General features: G+C 35.7%; 1 protein-coding gene across 1 annotated transcript in view; it reads right to left on the reverse strand.

The window, feature by feature from the left end:
• Positions 1–22,547, reverse strand: part of LOC149408350 (uncharacterized) — a 40,075-nt gene that overhangs the window by 1,867 nt on the left and 15,661 nt on the right. Inside the window, exons 5-6 of the mRNA XM_089625195.1 lie at positions 8,501–8,701; positions 8,246–8,342 (exon numbers count right to left, since the gene is read on the reverse strand). Of these exons, the coding sequence (XP_089481321.1) occupies positions 8,246–8,342; positions 8,501–8,701 (298 nt within the window). The remainder of the gene's footprint in view (positions 1–8,245; positions 8,343–8,500; positions 8,702–22,547) is intronic.

The raw sequence follows: 22,547 nt of genomic DNA on the forward strand, positions 1-22,547 counted from the left end.
CTTTTGAGTAGATATTTTCTATTCATAAAATATCTCTTAAGTGTCTTAAGAATACTTCGTTAATCATATATCAAATATTTGGTATTGTATTTATCTATTTTTTCTTTAAAAGGAATGTGGCAGTAATAGATTTTTAGTTCGTTAATCATCCACTTCACTTCATGTTTGTGATTTTATGACAAAGTACATAAATTATACAATTACTTGGTTAATATGATTTTTATTCCGTTGAATTGTGATAAATCTCTCCAATGTGCTAAGTATTTTTGTAAAGGCATTTCTTGCCTTCCCGCTCTATTTTTCACCATGAAAGCTCCTAATAGGTTCTTTTCATGATTTTGTTGCGAACTTAACAATCTTTCGTTGTTTCTTCTACATGGAGTATCAATGGTTGTTTTTATCCTTTGTCCATCAAAGAGTTATTTACCTGATCTTGTTAGTTAGTGGTCAATCTTCTTGCACTCTCTACACTTCTCAATATTTGTCTCAGTAAAAATCCATATATACCGATCATAATACGGCGACTAGAACATGCGGGCTAGATACATCGACTACATGAAGATTTAGGTCGAATATTCTGTATAATAGATAGATGTTGAGGGTGCTAATGATAGGTGAGAAGTATAGCCAACATTTTCATCTCTTTGCTTGTCTTTTATAGTCCTTGGATTGTTTGGAATGTAGGATGTTCAGATCCACAGTCTAAAGGTTATGCTGGTAACCATTTATTTTGTGTGTATCTGTGAGAGAGTTATTTTGATATATAATTGTCTGGACTGTGTGGTCAATTGACGGTTATCTGTTATTTACGTGGCTATTGTAAACGTTCGATTTTGACTAGTCTTATTGTAATTGCTAACTTTTTTGATATTATCGGTTCTGTTTAAGGGTTGTGTGATCTTAACTTATGGTTGTTTGTTTCTCATTCGGTATGATACATGACTAATCTAATCGGTATCGTTATGTGGCAGCTCGGCATAAATTTGGACCTAATCGATATATTCAGATTTTCAACTTATAATATATATATATATGTATATATATATATATATATATATATATATATATATATATATATTAAAATAGCCCAAGTATGTCGATCAAAAACAATGTTCCTAATACAGGAATTTTTTGGAGGCATAGGTGAGAATGAGATAAGGGCTATTGACTCCTGAAATAATTGATATTTTTGGGTCGAACTTTATAGCTTAATTACTATTGACGATGCGTCATTAATTGCATGCGAATAAGATAAATACTTAGCTTTCAACTAATCACATCATTGGATATATTTTTGGAGTTTCGCTTCGTTGTTATGAAAGCTCAAAAGCCAAAAGAGAAAAATAATATATATGCTTAGCTCGTTATGATGAAAATATTGACCCTTTTCCTTCAATGATTGGAATTTTTTTGCCGTAAACATGTACATTCCACCAACCGGGTACCACAACTTTGCTTTATACCTGTTCCGAAATTAGTGCACAATCGTCTTGTGATTCAAATACCAATAGTATACGATCTTTTATACGTATATACATATTCCATATATCACCCTTTTCAATAATGTTACACAACTGAATTAAGTTGAATTGATATTATAAATTAAGGGTTGAGTTTTACCATTGATATCATCTAGGTATCTTTAATAAATTGATATCCTTACATATCTTAACTTTCTTAGTCTCTCACGTACATGAACCTTTTGCGAAAATTATCACACACACACGCATATATATATATATATATATATATATATATATATATATATATATATATATATTTCAACTCTCAGGGTGTAAGAAAATAAATATTGATTATTTGAGTTAATTTTTTAAAAAACCAAGCGAATTAAACAAATAATCAAGGAGTTGAGACAAAATGTGCTAACTTGTAGTTGCTATACATACCTCTTAAAATGAAAATTAGTTCTGAGTTAAAGTATAAAAACGAAGAGTTGTCCCTTGGAATATATATATATATCCAAAAATTTAAGTTAAAGGAGATTAATTTGCGAAAAAAAAATTGAGTGAAGCTGATTTGTAAGTTTTGAAGGTAAAAAAAAAAAAAAAAAAAAAAACAAAAAACAGAAACAAGCAAAAAATACAAAAAAAAAAATTTTAAAAAAATTAAAGGGGGTTTATAGCTCACTCCGACTTTTTACTAGTTTCGTGCTGGTATATAATATATATAAATAAGTAGTTTAAAAAGAAACTATCTCAAATTATTTATGATACATTTTTTTTTTCAATGCTAAAGTTGAACCAACAATTCCGGAGTAAAAACGTATGTATGGCGTTTTTCATGCAACATTAGTGTTGTGTCATCTTTTGTAGGAATGCAGACTATATATAGCTCACAAAATTAACTAGACTCTTTAAAGTTGTAAAAGACTTCGATGTGGGTCAGTCATTAAGAATCTTCGGGAGATCAAGTATGTATATTAATTAATTTTAATAATTAAAAAAATGAATTGTGCATTGATTTGTGTGCAAAAGATTGTCTTTAGCAGTTAAAGGAGAGAGTTATTGACAATATATAGAGTAGGGAAGTACATATCTCTCTGTAGCCTGTTGTAATTTAAAGCAAATGGTCCAAACAGCGTGAATGAGGAACATCGTCTTCATATCAATCTCTTTTCATTGAGAAGATCTTAGACATTACTATGGAGGTCAAAAAATATGTCACACTTATCGAATATGAAATGCATGCAATAAATCACAGTCCATGTCTTGACTCTTCATTATGATTATTCTTTTATTTTATTTTTTGTTTTTCAAAATGGTTAAAGTAAGATGTTGAACTTGAAACCTTGAAATGCTTTTCGCCTAAACATTTCAACAAAATAACAAAAATTTAAAGTAATTTCGTGCAGACAAAGTCTGGATTTTAGATTAAGAGGGGTTAATATACAAAAAAAAAAAAGGTTCAGAAAGGAGCTAATTTATAAATAAATAAGGTAATTTTTTTTAGAGAAAAATAAAAAATTTAGTAAAAAGTGCAAGAGATTAAATTGAAGGAGGCTATAGCACTCATGAGCAATAACTGGCATCGTGCTTGTGCGTGTGTGTGTGTATATATATATATATATATATATATATATATATATATATATATATATATATATATAGGTTATATTTCTTTGTATATAACCTATATATATATATATATATTATGGGATTATTTCAAAGTATAACGGTTTGATAGTGTTTTCTCATTAGTTAATAGGAGTCATTTGAAGTTTGACACATGTCATAAAAAAATTATATTTAAAATAATAAAATGTCACGAAAAAGTTGTTTATAATGATATATACTGTCATAATTTTAAAATAAATGGCTTATATAGATAATAATGGAAAGAAAAAAAAAACTACCAAATAATCGTGCTTTTGGAAGAATCTCTAATATTGTTATTCTCTTTATCTATATATATTTCTCAACTCATTGGTTCCAAATTCAATCGAAGAGATCTATTATAGTCTCACAACAAAACATATCTCTCAATTTCTAAATATTCTATTAACATGTGTTTAATTCACATCATAGCCAAAAAAAGAGAAGATACGTAAACATTTATAATTACCATATCGTATTTTAGATTATTCTCATTTATCTCGTTCTAACTTTGTTTTGTATACGATTATGCAATTAAAAAGGAATATTATGTTCGCAAGTCTGAAATCCAACTACGGTTGGAGCCCTCATCAACCCCTGACTAATTCCCAGCCACGTCTACTCTTATACGAAAAATTAGTGATGAACCACAAATAAAAATGGCTTTAAAATCAAATAAAATGTAAGGTATATCAATAATTCAGACACGTAAACATGTCACACATTTATATAGTATAATGCCAGATTTATCTTTCTATGTTGTGACCCACAATTAGATGCATTGAAAGAATACAACCAAGTTAGGCTACTATCAAAGTTCTAGTGTATGTGCGTGTGCTATTGCCGTACTAGGGTTTCATATATCTATCTATATCTATGCATGCTCATAAATTTTTATATATTTATTTACGAGGAAGCTCCGTACAGTAGATGTACATGATGATAGGCCGGTCTAATCACCATATATATATAGTGTTTTTCTTTTTTGTGCAATTGTAAACGAGACATATGATATGAGGTTTTGTGCCTTTGTAATTTATTTGGTGATTTAGTTCTCGTTTTGTATTCTTGACTTTCCTCCGCAAAGCTGATGGGTTTGTCTTTAAGTGACTCAAAAGTTGGTTTGGACAATGACTTGAAGAAAATAGTGAATCAAATGGACGATCCTTCGAAAGGGATTTGACACAAAAGATGCGTTTCACAAATTAATCAATAACCCCCTTTCAAAATTTTCTTCCTTCTTTTATTTATTTATTATTAATTAATATCGAGCATGTATATCTATTTGTGTGGTATTCATATTGGTATACCATCTTTTCCGATATTTTATGGTTGAAAAATCATAGTTCATATTATGAGATGTGATAACCTTCCTAAAGCTATATTAATAATAGATTGTATATATGTATAGCAGAGTATATGTTCTGGAAAGTTGTGTGTCTTAATGGTTCAAACTTTGAACCTCCAAAGTTATCAAATGAAAAAGCGTGACATAATTTTTTTTTTTTTCCTTACTGACATGAAAAGGTCAGTTTGTTCACAAACCATCTTTAGCTAAAAGCTCGTTCAATTTTAACTTTTTATATTTATAAATTGATGTAAATACCTATTTTTATTTTAATGAAAGGATAAATCAAGAATATCACGTCATTTTTATGATTATTTATTTAAAATTTACGAAACGACGATTATATAACAATTTCAAATGTTTTAGTCGATTAATTATCTATTTTTTTTTTTTTATATATATGTCATACTACTTTGCAAAAGAGCACACAATTAATCCAATGGTCAGAAACTGCATGTATAATAGCTATTTGTGTGATTTAAAAAAAAAACAGCTATTTGTGATAAAGTGTATTTAAAAGTATATATAATTACATAAAAATTTTAAGAGCCTTATGTTACTAATCGAAACTTTTCTATAATATGTATTTAAGATTTTCAGACATGAAATTTCTGTACCAATTATTATCGGATGACGCACTACTAGAAACTAATTCTAACATATTCTGCCAATTGGATATGTACAAATATATATATATATATATATATATATATCTATCTATCTATATATACATATATATCTTTCTGATGATACAAGTATGGATTATGGTGTTGGATGTGATATTTGGCAGTAGGGGTGAAATCGGTTCGGTTCGGTTCGGTTTTGGACCAATTTGAAAACCGAAACCGAATTTTCGGTTTTGAAAATTTTGGACCAATGACCGAACCGAATTGGTCCAAAACCGAAAATCGGTTAACCGAAAATTCGGTTAACCCTTTAAATAATAGGTTTTAACTCTTAACTATCCGAAGATTTAGTGAGCTTTAAATTTAAATTCTAATGATTGATATTTTGAGAGAGAAATTTTGCCGACACCATTTTGAAATCATTTGACACCAAATAATTGTCTTGACTTTTCTTTTCCCTTGCAAGTCTGACTTGAGAGCGTATGCTGATATTTGTCTTATACATTAGGTGAGTGAGATATATTTTTAACAAAAACCAACAGGCAAATAATGATATAACTATAACGCGCATATATATAACTAATTGACGAAACGATCAAGGTGGAAATTACTATATCACACGTCGGCTTAGGAAATAACTACCTTGTTTCACACACACACACACATATATATAGATATATATATATATATATATATATACATATGTATATAATGATAATTGCGGAGAGAGAATTTTTTATTATTATTATTGATAGGCCATGATGTGGGGTCAGAAAAGCGAGAAGGAATGTCTACCCACACGCATGCACACACATGCATGCTCACATATATACCCTTTCATTTAATTTGCTTCACTATTATTTAAATATAAAAATAAAAGATTGTGATGTACATTGAAACCCCCAGTTGCACGAGGGCCTGTATTTTGTTGTTATCTGCCAGAATGGGCATCGTAAGCATTATTTGGCCTCTAAATTATTGAACCCTCCATCACACCAAGATATGCACTAACTATGGCATTCCTTTTGGCAACAAGTAAAGGATTATATCGATACATTCATGCATTTAATTTTTTCTTCTTTTTCTTTTTCCTATTATTATTAGTCTGCTCCATGAAATATTTGTGAATGATTTGGTGTGCCTGCTTTGCTTGCTGCCTAAAGGGAAAAAAAAAAAAAAACAAAAAGCTATGTACGTTATCCATGAATTATTAGCGTGTCTATTCAATTTTAAAGCCAATAACCACTTTGCAAAGCAAAACTATTACTTCATGTTTTTCCTTTTTCATTTTGAAAATTGAATAATATTTAATTAGTTAGACTACATCTCCTTTTCAGATTTGAAATCTTTAATTGATTTAAGAAATTATGTGAACATATATAATGTATTAACCGTTGTTGTTGGGTAAAATCTTGACCGATTGCCACGTAACATAAATATCACAAATAAATAATGAATAAAGGTGATCCACAAGATCAAGTCATCAATTAGCCAAAGAAACCTCGACCATGAAAAAATTATTGTCGGCCGAGCCCTTGAAAAGTCCATCATGGGCCTAAAAGAGTCAAAAACCCTTTCAATATGTGCCCAAGTCGAGCCCATGCTCGCACACGTTGTCTGGAGATGTGCGCCTAAATAACTCACTCGCGCACGCCTCTCATCACGAGGTGCGTACGCCGCACAACAACAAGGGCACACCAGCCCACGTTCATCACGAGGTGCGTACGCCGCACAACAACAAGCGCACGCGCACCCGTGCACTCGACAAGGGAGGTTTTTTCAGCCTTCCTTCACCTACGAATAAACCCTTCACTCATAGGAATAAGTAACTTTTTCAAAATACAAATTACTCAATTATAGAGTTCTTCAACGCTGCCAGGGATCTTCCACACACAGTTTTTTCTAATCGAGCACAAATCTCCTAAAATATTCTCAAAGAATATTGGTACCCACACCTCATTCATAGCAATAAGACTAATTTTGAGCGTCGGAGCGCGTGCCAGAGGCATCGCCTGCGCCCTTTTAACTCTTCTTCTTCTTCTTCTTCTTCTTCTTCTTCTTCTTTCTCTCAGGTCTCCGTGATGAACGAAGAACTTTCTTGAGCTGGAGGAGCAACACTCGTGACTTTCGAGTTCCGCATGTCCGGCTTGATCCGATCTTGGGTCGAACCGTCGTTGTTCAATTTTTAGCGATAACATAAACCTCTCGGACTTTCAAAACGTCTTCTGTAGTTTGACAGCATTCGACCCAATCGTCCCTTTGAAAGAGACCTGAATTGAAATGCCTCCTTAATGACCATATTATCTCAATCTATTTCAAGAGTTTAACATCCATGAATTAAACTGATTAATTACTCATTAATCTTGATTAAACACTTTTTTCTTCTTATTTTATTTTAAAGTGCAAAACATACGCTAAAAAAGTTAGTTAAGTATTTGTTACCATTTTTTAAACTAATTAAAATAACTACCACCTAATTTTAGTTAAGTATTGATTAAAATCCATGTCTCATCTCTCTCTCTCTCTCACTATATATATACATGATGTGTTCTTAATTATTTGTATTATATTTTTTGGAATTAGGTTATGCTATGAGCTCTGACGATAAGGAAAATTAAAATCATTTTGAAAATGAAAATTGTGAGTGTGAAAAATAAGAGTTATTGTGTTTTGAAAGTCATGAAAATCGATAGAACAAGATTGGTTCCTTACTATTTTCACTTTTTGTTTGGATATGTTGAACAAATTGATTAGAAATCTTTGTTCATGTGAATTAGCTTAGTAATGCTTCATAAAAAAATATCCAAGATATCATGAAACATGTGTGACACATATTGATTGGCCCGAATAGATCTTGCAAGATATGATCTATTTAAATTTTTTTTGAAGGTTTCTATTTTATCGAACATTTGTTTTCAAATTGTTATGATATGAATATCTTCGACTATGATCTTCTCAGAAACGTTAATGAAGTCATCCAGCTCTTCTTCCCCTATGAAAATAAAAAAAATATGCCCTTGGAGGCCTTTTTATGCATTGTGAGGTTTTTGTGCTAGAATGCTCTTGTGAAAGAAAAAAATCGATCAAATGTAGACTTGCATAACAACACTTTTTTTTTTTTTTTTGAAAATGGGCATCATAAAACCTATCCATCAAACCCGGGAGGGAGAGATGGGCGAGGAAAGAGCATCCATTGCATCTATGAAAGCCCAACAATCGCCGGTCAAAGCTCTCCACACAGGAGGCGGAGAATCCCTAACAAAACAAAAACCAAACTCCATAGAATTGTACGCCCATTTAAAAAGTTCATGAGCCACAACATTGTTTGTTCTTTTAGTCCAGACAAAATGAATAACATCAAACCATTTTGACAATTCTAGAATATCTAAAAACAAAGACAACATAAACCAAACCGGACATTGCTTAGAGACTCTCAAGCTCGCCATGATGCTCTTGTTGTCCCCTTCCAAAATAACATTCTGCACTCCTTTGAATTTCGCAATAAGCATTTCCAAAAAGACTACCTTCATCTTAGCTTCCATTGGAGAGCTTGCTAACACTTTGCTCCTCCAAAGCCACCTAACCTCCTCACCATGACTTCTAGCACCCACCACCTACAGCCGCGATTTCAAGTTTAAATGAAGCATCTACATTAATTTTTATCATACCGCGCGACCTCAACCGAAGAAGAATTCACGCATTATTCACCACTCCTTTGAAGTGAGGGTATGGAGCTTAATCGTAAACTTATGATCAAATGGAAAATTGTATCACTGTTATTGTTGTTACGAGAGCTTGTGATATGAAATATAGAGAGTTGAGACTCTATAATATTTCCTAGACATCTTATAGAGATGTTGAATAAGATCAATGCACTACCCAAGACTTAAAGTTAAACTCATTTACCACCCAACATCTTTAAAGTCACTATATATGAATATACTCATCCACGGCTGCGAGGACACCGAAGCAGGCATGTCTTTCGCGACCTCAACCGAAGAAGAATTCACGCATTATTCACCACTCCTTTGAAGTGAGGGTATGGAGCTTAATCATAAACTTATGATCAAATGGAAAATTGTATCACTCTTATTGTTGTTACGAGAGCTTGTTATATGAAATATAGAGAGTTGAGACCCTATAATATTTCCTAGACATCTTATGGAGATGTTGAATAAGATCAATGCACTACCCAAGACATAGAGTTAAACTCATTTACCACCCAACATCTTAAAGTCACTATATATGAATATACTCATGTTTAACCTCAACCATGAGATGAAACATAACTTGTTATTGCTATTTATCTATATATAATGAGATAATAATTAAAAGTTCTTTTCAGTGAACTTTTGACTAAGCAGTTGGTGAAATGAAATAGTAATGTTGGAGTTATGAGTTGTCATAGATATGTAACTCATGAACATGTCTATTGAAATACAATGTATATCACCTCATTTTTTTATAGTGTGAATAAATTAACTAAGTTTAGTAATCATTGAGCGATCTCATTGAGTATTGTGATACATAGCTATATATCTCTCCTGGAATGCTGCGCTTATCCATAAACAACAAACGATTTTAAGAAAATAATAATTAGAATGTGATAATTTTATAATTCTCATGTGCTTATTTCATGATATTTATGAAGGGAAAACGTTGAAAAATATTCAATACCACTACTACAAATTAACATATTGGGTGCGGAAGGGTATTAGGTGCGACATGTCGCACCTAATAGTCGCACCTAAGCCAATATTAGGTGCGACATGTCGCACCGGATACTCCGCCAGATAATTAAAAAGTTCGCTATTGTTTAGTGGTATCCGGTGCAAAATTGTCGCACCTGATACGTTTTTTGTCGCACCTAATATCTCCAGGTGCGACAGAGTCGCACCAAATACCATTAGGTGCGACTACTGTTGCACTTAATAGTTTTAAAATTTAAAGTTGTCAGACATATTCCCCCGAAATTTTTCGGGTTTGGGATTTCATATCCAGTGCGACATGGGGTGCCCCGCTGCTCCACCGCCCTCCCGCCCCGCTGCCCGTGCCCGACCTCGCCGTAGCTTGGTCACTCGCAGCCCCCCGCCGTAGCTCGTTGCCTCTTCGTCGCCTCGGAAAAGGTTAGTTACTTTAATAATATCTAATATGTTAGATTAGATTAATTAAGTTGATTACTATGTTAGATTAGATTAATTAAGTTGATTACTTTTAATAATATGTAATATGTTAGATTAGATTAATTAAGTTGATTACTTTTAATAATATGTAATATGTTAGATTAGATTAATTAAGTTAAAATTAACATATTAAATTAATTAGTAACATGTTTAGTGTAATTTAATGTAACATGTTTAGTGTAATTTGATTGTAATTTATTGAATTAGTAATATGTTAAATTTAATTTAAACTTATTGAAAATTTATTGCAACCGAGTTACGGAGGCTCGATATATTATTTAGTATGTTAATTGATAGTCCTGGTTGGTTATGTATGTGTTTTTTTTTAATTGCAGATTTTGGTTAGTCAATATTTTAGTGGAAACTCTGCCGAATTTTCGAGAGAATAATAAGTATTTGTAAAAAAAATTAACTCTTTCAATAATATAACGAATTCTAACCATTTTTTCAAATTAATACATAATTTTCACAATTTCTCTTTCACTCTTACAAATTCGCTCTCGAATCTTTCAAATGTTAACGAGTCACTCTCAATTTCCTCTCAATGTCAATAATTCACTCTTACAAAATGAATTCTAACGATTCGTTTTTATCTCTCAATTTCCTAACAATTCATCACTCTCAATTTCATAACAATTCACTTTAAATTTCAAATATTCACTCTCAATTTTACCTCTCAATGTCAATAATTCACTCTTACAAAATGAATTCTAACGATTCATTTTAATCTCTCAATTTCCCGTCTCATTCAAAAGAATGTCAAATCCAAGTAGGGATTGGATTACCGAGAACAATCGGTTGAGTTTGCAATATAAAACAGGGGTTAACGAGTTTATCCGCGTTGCAAGTAAACTCCCGATCGAAAACAGTCATTATCGTTGTCCTTGTAAGTATTGCAATAACGTGAGATGGCTGGACATCGGGGTCGTAAAGAATCACCTTTTGAACAAGGGGTTTACCCGGGGATACACCGAATGGTATCATCACGGCGAACGTCATGTGCTTACCCAAGTAGAAGATGCCATCGAGACTAACCAAAGAGGAGTCGGTGGATTGCACGATGCTCTCCATGATATAATGGATCACGAGGACTTCGACGATTTTACGGATCCGACTCCGAGTGAAGTGCGTGCAGATGAGCAAGTGGAAGACTTGTTCGTCGAGTTGGAAGCAGAATTGTACCCTGGATGCAAAGAGTCTTCGTCTTTGTCGTTCTTGGTTTCGTTGATGCACATCAAAGTCACGAATCATTGGACGAACAAGTCGTTTACAGAATTGTTGCAGCTCTTGAGGAAGTCTCATCCAATTGATAATCGAATTCCGAAAAAACACTACGAGGCAAAGGCGAAGCTGAAGCGTTTCGGCATGGGATACGATATGATCGACGCGTGCATCAACGATTGTGTGTTATTTCGAAAAGATCTCGAGAAAGCAGAAGTTTGCCCAATTTGCAATGAGAGCACATGGAAGCCAACCGGGAAGAATGTATCACAAAAGATATTACGATACTTTCCCTTGAAAGATCGATTGAAGCGATTGTACGCTTCTTGACACACGTCGCTTGAGATGCAGTGGCACGAACGAGATCGCGTCAAAGAAGAAGGCGTTTTGCGACATCCTGCGGATGGTTCGACGTGGAACAATCTAGATGAGAGATACCCAAATTTCGCTGCAGAGTCTCGTAACGTACGTCTAGGACTAGATTCTGATGGGTTCAACCCGTTTGGGGAAATAGGTCTAGCGTATAGTATATGGCCCGTGGTACTAACTGCGTAGAACTTGCCACCTTGGTTGTGCATGAAAAAAGAGTACTTGATGCTGATGCTTTTGATACCTGGACCGAGCTCACATGGAAAAGACATGGACGTGTTTTTAGAACCACTAGTTGAAGAGCTGAAAGAATTGTGGGATACCGGGTTCCAAGTGCGAGACGGGGCAAACGATGAAGTGTTTCGGTTGCGTGCCGCGCTTCTATGGACGATAAACGACTTTCCAGCTCGATCGTATTTGTCGGGATTGAGTGGCCAATGGTATCTTGCGTGCCCCACGTGCAACATTGAGACGCCATCCATGAAAATTAGAAACAGGATTGTCTACTATGACCACTGTCGATTCTTGCCTACGCCTCACCGATTAAGGAAAAGCATTGATCACTACGTAAATCTTCACGAGAAGCGCCGTAAACCTGTCAAGTTGACCGCGCAAGACATACTCGATCAGTTGGCTAGTGTTTCCTCCACGACATCTGGCAAAAATGTCGGTAAATGAAAACGTGCTGAGTGCGAATTGAATTGGACCAAAAAGAGCATCTTCTATAAGTTTTCTTACTGGTCAGAATTGGAGTTGAAGCACAACATGGACGTCATGCATATAGAGAAGAATGTGTGCGAGAATCTTCTCGGGACGATGCTCAGCTTGGAAAAGAAGAACTATGTTACAGAGAAGTCGAGATTTGACTTGATGGACTTGAAAATCAAGTCTTCTCTGCACTTGAGACAATAAAGGAATGGGTGGTACAAACCGCCAGCAGCGTACACGTTAACGCTTGAGCAGAGACAACGGTTTAGCGAGTTCCTCCAATCTGTTAAATTCCCAGACGGGCTTGCTGGAAATTTGAAGAAAAATGTAACTGCTGACGGGAAGCTCACAAGTTTGAAGTCGCACGATTGTCACGTGATCATGCAGAGGTTATTGGCTGATGGTATTCGCCATTTTTGTGCCAAAACCGATACAGGAGACGATCTCCGAGCTCTGCAACTTTTTCAAGTTGATCAGTTCTAGAACCCTGAGAGTGGACGATCTCGAAAAAGCGCAAGATTCAATCATTGAGATATTGTGTAAGCTTGAGATGATATATTTCTGCCAGCTTTTTTCACGATCATGGTTCACGTTGCAATTCATCTACCAGATGAAGCGTTGTGTGGCGGTCCGGTGCATATGCGATGGATGTACCCAATTGAGAGATACCTTGGAACGTTAAAACATGGTATGGTGTGGTATGGTGACAAGTACAATGCAGGACGTATAGTGCACGTTGATAACTGTCGTGCCGAACTATACACATAACTGTCGTGTCGTACTGTTCAAATGCATATGGTATGGTGACAAGTACAATGCAGGACATATAGTGCACGTTGATAAGACCACCGGAGCAACGAGTTCATATACCGCCAAAGAGTGGTTTACAGAAGAGCCGTTTATACTCGCGACTCAAGCGAAGCAAGTGTTTTACATCCAAGATCTCGTTAAGGGTCGCGAATGGGAAATCGTTCAGGAATGCAATCAACGAGGGATATGGGACATTCCTGAAGTTGATCCGACCACTTCAGCATCGATTCCATTGACAATAGAATTGTCAAATATCGACCGTCTTAATCATCGACACAAAACCGCTACGACCGAGCTTGTTACTGTTGTTGAAGATGATGAAGAAGTGGATGAAGAAGATGAGGCGTACGCTGTTTTTGAGGGAGACGATGTTGATGTCGATACTAACATTACATCGAGTGACAACGATGAATGACTAACACCATGTAATAACCATAGTCGTCGAATACTAATTACGTAGTAAAAATACTAACTACAATTCATTTTGCAGGATGTCTACTTCAGGTCAGGACCCATCAGGAGGAGAGCGTGACCCCCCGCAGATGCCGAGGAAGAAGCGGGGACCAACGACTAGCGTCGTTTCTGCGAGAGCTGGTGTTGGGACCCCTGGAGCGAACACAGTTCGCTACGATCAGACTGCGCATGCGTTCTACCAAGACGTCAGGGAGCAAAATCCGTTGATCGAGACGTTCCAAAACCAATTAGGAAACCTGATCAAGAGTACCAATCCAGTCGACCTCCTAGACTGGAATCATGTGCATGCACAGACTGTGACGACTCTTATGAACTCGATTCATAACGAGTATCACTTCGTTTATGAACATCCCGACAGTGGCGATCTTGTGCCTGCAGATCCTATTCGCAACGAGATTGATATGGCTATCATTCGCGATGCGAAGAGGATGCGTCGTGGCCAGAAGTCGAGGTTGCTGCAGCTCTTCTTCAAGACATTTTGCTTGAGTAAGGATCTCGCTAAAAATGAAACTCCCGAAGGCTACAACCAGGAAGCCTGCTTGAAAGCAATAGAGACGTTCGACTCGCCGGAGCATAAGGTATGAGTTGAACTTCCGATGGTTATTTGAAATTCTTAAAATTGAACTTAACGAATTTATGTCTCGCATGCGAAATCTGTCCGCAACCGGGAAAATTCGAAGATGAAGAAGACGAAGGCGAGACAAAGGTCGCTTAGTTTTTTTGGTCATCGCTCGACGAACGTAAGTCGCTTAATATTAATATGCAATATATATGTGATTCATATTTTAATGTTGAAAAATTACAGCAAAGGGAAGATGGGAGTATAGGCTCGACTTTAGCGATATGGTCAGAAAAACACCATGACGCTAAGGGATCATGGACGACGGACTTCGCGAAGTCGCAATTCGTAAGTTAATTGTTTTATTTACTATATTTAATTACTTAAATTATTCTTATCTGATAAGTTTTTGTGGTTTTTTTAAGGATCAAATCACCGCCCAAACGATAGATATTTTACGGCAAGCGGCGGAGCAAAACACCGTGATCTCCCAAGAAGATGAGGAGATGTACGCGATGCGTGAAGTTTTGGGAGTACGCAGAGACTGGGAAGTCGGTTTAGGGCCTTCGATCCCAAGGTCATCGCTGGGTGTTGCCCAAACGCTAGATAGAGGCTCGTCAAGTTCGTCATCTCAGACCGATCCATTGGTTACCGAGATGCGAGCTAAGATGGATGCCCAACAAGCCGAGCTGCAAGAGATGTGGCTACAGATCGCCTTCCTTAGCCAGATGCATAACCAGCCTTCCACGACTCCCCAACCTCCGCCTGCACCACAACCAGGTTGGACTGATCAGCACACGCTAGGTTCCACGCCGGGTTCTACGCCTGGTTCTACGGATTTTTGCGAGACCGTCCTTACGGAAGCGGCGGAGCGAGCGACAACGCGTCAGGCAGCGGTGGACGAGGACGCGGAAGCGGTTCCCGAAGTTCTGGCAACTTATTCGGTAGAGGGAATTCTACTATCGATAAGTTTTATTGGAAAAAAAATTAGGAATTCATTTTTTCGCTTTTTTAGAAAGAAATTGTATTTTTAATTAAGAATTCTATTTTCAGAATATTATTTCTAATTAATTTAGAATTTTGTTAATTAATTTTTATTTAATTCTAAATGAATTTTTATTTAGTTATCTAATTTTGTAATTTTTTTAATTAAAAAATTATATTCGGTGCGACATTGTCGCACCGAATATAATGGCGGGAACGGCATTAGGTGCGACAATGTCGCACCTGATATGAATTTACCTGCCAATTTTAATAAATTTGGCAGGAAAATAGCTTGAGCATTTGGTGCAGCATGTCGCACCTGAAAGTGTCGCACCTAAAGGTGTACTTATTAGGTGCGACATGTCGCACCTAATGCCTTTAGCGACGGGTTTTTCGGTGCGACTCTGTCGCACCTAATGTCGCACCTAATAAACTTTTAAGTGCGACATATGAAGTATTCGGTGGAGTCTTTGGTTAATTTCAAATCACTTCTATTTGAAATTTGGCCGGGTGACTAAGTGAAATAGAATATAAGTTTCGGGGCTATGATAAGGTTATTTTTTCACTCGATAATCGATGGATAAAGGACACATAAGGTGCATTGAATTGGTTTTAAACATAAGACAAGTAGTCTCGGCCGAAAATACACATTGATTCATTCAAACTATTATAAGGCACTCGGTCATATTACCTCTCTTTATTATATACTAAAAGTCCGAAATTTCAAGGAGCCTTAAGACTAAGAAAATTGATTTTGAGTCCCTTAATTCACTTGTGGTGACAAACAAATCTCATACACATATTTTTTTTGTTTTTTTAATAAGCGATAAAATCATTAAGTAAATGGCTTAGTACCTAAGAGTATAAACACCAAACATCTTCCAGCCCAGAAGTATAAGATCTCAAAACAATAACGATTCAATACTAGAATTCAATGAATGCACATGGTGTGAGAACTCCCAATGACCGAAAAATAAACCACACAGAAAATCGAGCAATTAATTGGCTCTTCCATAGTACCCTCTGAGGTTAACGGATGAACCAGAATGCTCGAGGACCACCAACCATGGAGAAGGATGTTCGGATGTATGTATTGCCAAAAGATTGACATAAAACCCAAACGACGAACCCAAGAGACAAATAAACCATCTCCGAGACACAAAACCCACCAAAATACAGTGGACAAAGCTCCGAAATTAGAAGTTAACTTAAGAAAAAAATCAGCCAAAAATCAAAATTCATTAAAATAAATCTAACTAAAACAACCGAAATAAATCCTCATCTACAAAACAGCCTCCAACAAATGTCACGAGCACGTTCCCACTCTTTACCCAAACAGAATCGAACTCATGAAGATACGAGTTATGGGAAGTGGTCTTCGTTCAACATCACCAGAGAGCCCCTCATCAAGCGAACAAAAAGAACGAATTGACGGGAACGACAAACGAGTTCGGTTTACCACCAAAGAGGAGCCTTGGCCCGAGGATCTGGCATTATCAAGGAAGACGACATCGGTATTAATCTTCTAGGCGGAGAATCGGAAATCAAAATCCACATGTGGGAGAAGCAAAAAACTCAAGTCTCTGGGGTTTTTAGTCACCTCGAGTGTACTTCCAATGATGGCTGGCTTCACCACCGGAAAAATGCCCAACTCCACTAGTGGCCAACAGACAGATCGAAGACTTTGTACCACCACGAACACATGCAAAAATACTCAGAACAGAAGAGAACAACCTCCAAGAAGTCACGGAGAAAAGAAAGAACAACGTAGGAGGAAAAGAACGAACAACGAGGTATGGTGGAACAGATCTGGAGAAAATGAGTTTTATTTGAGGCTTGAAAAGAAAATCCATTTCGGGCAAAGCTTCCCCTAGGTCGGAGGCACATCACTAATTAGACCAAGGCGGCGGCCGAACACCCTAGGGAGAAGCAAAAGATGAACCATGAAGAAAATTTTTGGAAACCCTAAATCGCACCAAGGATAAGAGAAAGAGTGTTCAAATAATAAGTTTTTTTTTTTATTTGTTAATTTTTTTTGTGGTTATTCTATCATCTAGTAATCAGAAATCAAAACTTTCTATAAAAATCAGTCTCACTTCTGAAAAACATAAAAAAAAAACTTAAACTAAAGAAGTCTCAATCACATGCATCGATAGGGAAAATGAAAACTTGCATAAACGCTGAAATATTTTGATTTTTTTATTCCCTTCCTATTTTAAAGGAAAATGACATCTATCTAATTTTGTGCTTATGGTATGGAAGAGGGATGGAAATCCATTCATTCCGGTCTTGAAATTGAAGCAGAAGTATTAATTCCGTGGGAAAACGTGAGTGCAACATTTCCTTTCACTGGAAATGGTCTCTTTTGCACGTATAATTAAGCTTTTTTATGTTTTTTTTAAAAAAAATTATGAGCCGTTGGATTTGTGGCAGTTGCAAATCCAACGGCTCTAAATTGTGCAAAAAAAAAAAACTCTTATGATCGGAAGAAAATTCATTTCCATATACTTAGAATGAAAATTCAATTTACAAACCTAGTGGAATTCCGATCAACATTGAAAGGAATAATTTATTCCAGTCAAACCCGGAATTCCGTGCCTCTTAAAAATAGAAATGCATTTCCTTCCACAAGCCCATATTTACAACAATCCGCATTATTTACACACTCTAAATTTTCAAAATTTTCTTTCTTTCACAATTTACTCAATAAAAAGGAGAAGACACGTTATTTAATTTAATTTTTATGCTTATCCACACTCTAAATTTTCTGCTCTCAGAATAAGCCTTAAACAATATATATATATATAGAAGCGAAAAATTTGACTAGTTAAAGGACTATTTATTTGTCTCAACTCAACCAATTTGAATTTCTATCCATATATAACTTTAACCTGTTCATTCTATCTAATCAAACGAATTATGTTACTTTCAGGTTATTTGTTTTATCTGTTAATATCGTCACATGGAAGAAAAATATAGAAATATATTAAATGAAACATCGTGCACGCATTTTTTTTTATCCGCAAAAACATACGACGGAAGTGTCACGCTTTCCATGCTAGAAATATAAAAAGAAGAATGATTTAATCGAACACACTATTACTGGAAAATATAAGAAGGTGTAATTTTTATTTCACGACGAGCTAGAGATCCTATTTGCAATGTGGTAATAAGATGACAAAAGTCAAGAGGGTATGAGCGGAGTATAAAGTATATAATGGGGGTCAAAAAAGTAGGGAGAGAAAGATAGAGGAGCGAAAAGCAACGAATATAAATCAATCAATTATTGAGTGAGTAAAACAGATGCACGTGGACAGACCTACCACACGTGCACTCAATCATCATTCTCTGGTGGGATAAAGACGTCAAGGACTAAACAACAAATTTGCAGACATCTTCAATCTTTAATCTGTCATATAAACTGTGAAAGTGTGTGTGAATTCGGGGTCCTATTTTATTTTATATTTCCAGTCCGGGACAATATTGTGCAGTCACTTTGCAGTTCCTTAGCCATTTCACTCTATGCTACATTGGAAGGAAAAAAAAAAAGTATTTATTTTTCTAAATTTCTAGAGTTTGGGAAGTGAGATTGTTAGTCTCAAGAAGGGGGTTTCAGTGAATACGTGACCGCATAGTTATTATGGCAGTTGATAAGTTATTTCCAAGGTGCATGGACTTTTTCTTCTTCTTTTCTTTTACCACACCTTGTTTGACTTGACCAGGGAAATAACATTTATTATTTATTTATTTTTGCAAGGGTTGCAATTTTAGTTAATTTTCGTTTTCGTTATTTGTCAGTTTAACATAATAATATACTGGTCCAACTTGAAATTAAATACTCACCATTTAATAATAATTTAGAAATAAAATTAAATTTACTAATACCAGCCTCGAATCAAAAGTTGGAGTCGGCAAAGTCTTGGGCATTGCTGAAGCTAGAAAAAATAACATTAATTGGGTCTTCCTATATAGCTAGATGGGTTGTAATAAGAATGGGATCTTAGACTATTTGAAAGAGGATCCATGGTTCGGTTGGAAAACTCCTCTCAAGAGCGGGAAAATAAATTCTCAACAAAACGGTCTTGCAATTTCTACTAACATACCATTATATTATCGAATCACATATTGTTAGGGATCTCCTATTTTGCTCTCCAAAAAATATTTGCACACAGGTCCCTTATGGATTTAGTACGGTTCTTCAACCTGTTTAATGTTTATTGGAGTCATTTTGCCAAATGTTCGTTTTCCTTCTTTAGGGGAGAGTGGTGGAAGGGCAGGAGATGAACTAGCCAAAAATCCCTAGTCCACCACTAGGGATATCAAACTTTCCGTATAACCTTCCCGTTTGATATCAATGAACAAGTAGACTAATTTTATTTCCGTGATTTCCGTGCCGGGTCCCTATGAATGATTGCGTGATTGCTGGCTTGTTTACTCGTATGCTTTTCGATATGTTCTTGTGTGTGTGAATGATGTGGTCCCAATAGCTCGTTACAATGTTATTTCGTGGTTGATCATTATCTTATGTTGTCTTGCAGACATCCAGTAGGCTGACTTGCTAGCGAAGCGCCACAAGTATCTATCGAGTGAAATTAGTCGGTCCGTACACATATGAGCCCCTAGTTCCACCGATTCCCGAGTGAAAGATTCCTTTTTCACTCATAGTGCTAATGTGCGTGCAATCTAATGGTTAAGGAATCGAGTATTAGGTAAGTGAACACTGAGTCTATTTATTAAGAGGTGGATTTCACTTTTAATATTTTTCTTCTCTGCTGATCATACCCCGGTCTCCCAAAACATAAGTATATATGCATATTCTGTAACTATGAACGAATGAATAAAAGAGCCGAGAATACATCCTTGAATTCGAGTAGCACCTCATAATTTAGGCTGATCTACATTGTGGCCATCAGTTATGATTGCGATGCGTTACATCATAAGGATTAATTAAACGATGTACTTAATAGCAAATAGTCTAGATCATTTACATCCCAATTGTACATAATCCTCTCAATTTGACCATAGAAGGTTAGGTCTGTCAAAAACTATATTTTACATTGTAGAAAACGAGAGTCGTCCGACAATCTTATATTTACCTCAGAGGGTAGTGGTCATTTGATCCTCAATTATAAAAAGTGAACTTGACCAGCAATCTCCTATTCGTGTTGTGTTAGGATTTATTTTAACCCATTGACACTTTTCGAGATGAGAAGGTGAGGTTCTTAAACAAATCTCATCCATCGTTATAATGGTTGTCTTCTATAACTTGCAGGATCATAGGATGACTTCACTAATCTATAACTATATTTAACCTATAAATAAGACATGACTTATTCAATTTCATTATATAACTCGTTTAGTTTAGCCCACGTAAGGCAGGGGCTACATGTGTTGAGTTTGAACGAATTGCATAAAGTGGCTATCCATAATTAGATATGTTGATTACACCTATTGCTGGCTTATTTTCTACTGCAAGTTTGTTTGGAAAGATATCGTGCATTATGTTCCACTTTGTGGGGAAACATCTTGTTCCTGTATGCTGGTATGTATTTCTGGCAAGTTTTTCGTTTTGCCAAAATGTTTCGCGAAGGACTTTCTGCATTGCTTATATGCGCCTGTATGAGTAAGAAAACCCTATATTGACTTTAAAAAATGTTTTCTACTATAAAAGCCATTCGGTTCTCCCTTACTAGCTATGACGCAGTCATTCATACTTTTAGGGTTTCTAGACGTGCACGATCGGCGGACTAGAAAGCTAATTGCTTGATTAATGTGGTGTAATTCTTTAAACACATCTTAAGATCTATTGAGTATTGGATAATTATCGTGGGTGTTGTAATTGCGTGATTTCTTGTTCATGTGCATTGATATTGAAATGTACCAAATACTTGGGAGAGTGTTTAAGAGTGAAAGTGATGGGAACTCAGATCCAGGGGAGTCTAAGTTGAAATTCACGGGGTAAAAGGCATTGAAGAAGGGATTGTTCATATTGTTAGGATTCGACACAAAAATCCGACCTAAAATCAGAAAACAGAATCGCAAAGAATAAAATTAGCACACACAGATTTATAGTAGTTCACTTTCAATGCGAAAAACTACGTCCACTTTGCTGCTGCAAATTCTCACCACAACCCAAATCGGGAGAAAATGTGTTTACAACTAACTTGCACTCTACAAAGAACATCGGTGCATATGATATTTCTAGGCAAACATTAGGGCTTCATCGATGTAAGGTCTTCAGTCGTCACATCGGCGCCGATTTGGCTCCATACCTCTAACACATATAAGTCCATCGTTGAACTTGTATTACTTTTCATATAGTGAATTTCCTTTCCAATTGGGCATACTGCCCCTAGAGTAGGTGACGTTGCACCAAGCTGGGTTATCACATCTCGAGTTCATTTAATTTACGCACTGTCTATTTATTTATATGTCTATTTTATTAGTTCTAGTTGTCGCATACATTGACTCTACATGGTGTGCGAAATCTTGACATTGTTTAAACAAAATTTCACTTGGTATCAGAGTGAGCACTCAAACTCTTGAGTGATTTCCTTGTCTCATTGACTTTTTCTATTTGTGATGGATAATAAAGCACAAAACAAAATCCGCAAAGAACAAAATAAAACACACAATTATTTATAGTGGTTCACTTTCAATGCGAAAACTACATCCATTTTTTCGCTGCAGGTTCTCACTAAAATCCAATTCGGGAGAAAATGTATTTACAACTCTCTTGTGCTCTATTAAGAACATCGGCACATAGTGTTTTTATAGAGAAAACATTAAGGCTAACAGACATGCATGAAATTCACAAAATACCGTCAACTAATAACCCTTAAAATATAATTTTTGCCCAAGGAGCTCTGCTCCCTAAGACCCTCGAGAAGGGGTTTACCAGCAAGGTCTCCAGACGTTAGCTCGTCACCTTGGCATCGATTAGGCTCACACCTCTAACAGTACCTAACTTCTATGGATGAAGTAGATGCATGCTGAGTATGATATCACCCAAGATGTCATAACATTGTATTGCGACAACACGAGTTCCATTAGTATCTCCAAGAATCCGGTTCAACACAGCAAGATAAAGCACATTGAAATCCGTCATCATTTCATTAGAGAACTCGTGGAAGAAAAGAAGATCAGCCTTGA

The sequence above is a fragment of the Urtica dioica genome, chromosome 1 (assembly GCF_054948205.1).
Source record: "Urtica dioica subsp. dioica isolate 48M chromosome 1, U.dioica_male_clone48M_v1_H2, whole genome shotgun sequence".
NCBI lineage: Eukaryota > Viridiplantae > Streptophyta > Magnoliopsida > Rosales > Urticaceae > Urtica > Urtica dioica.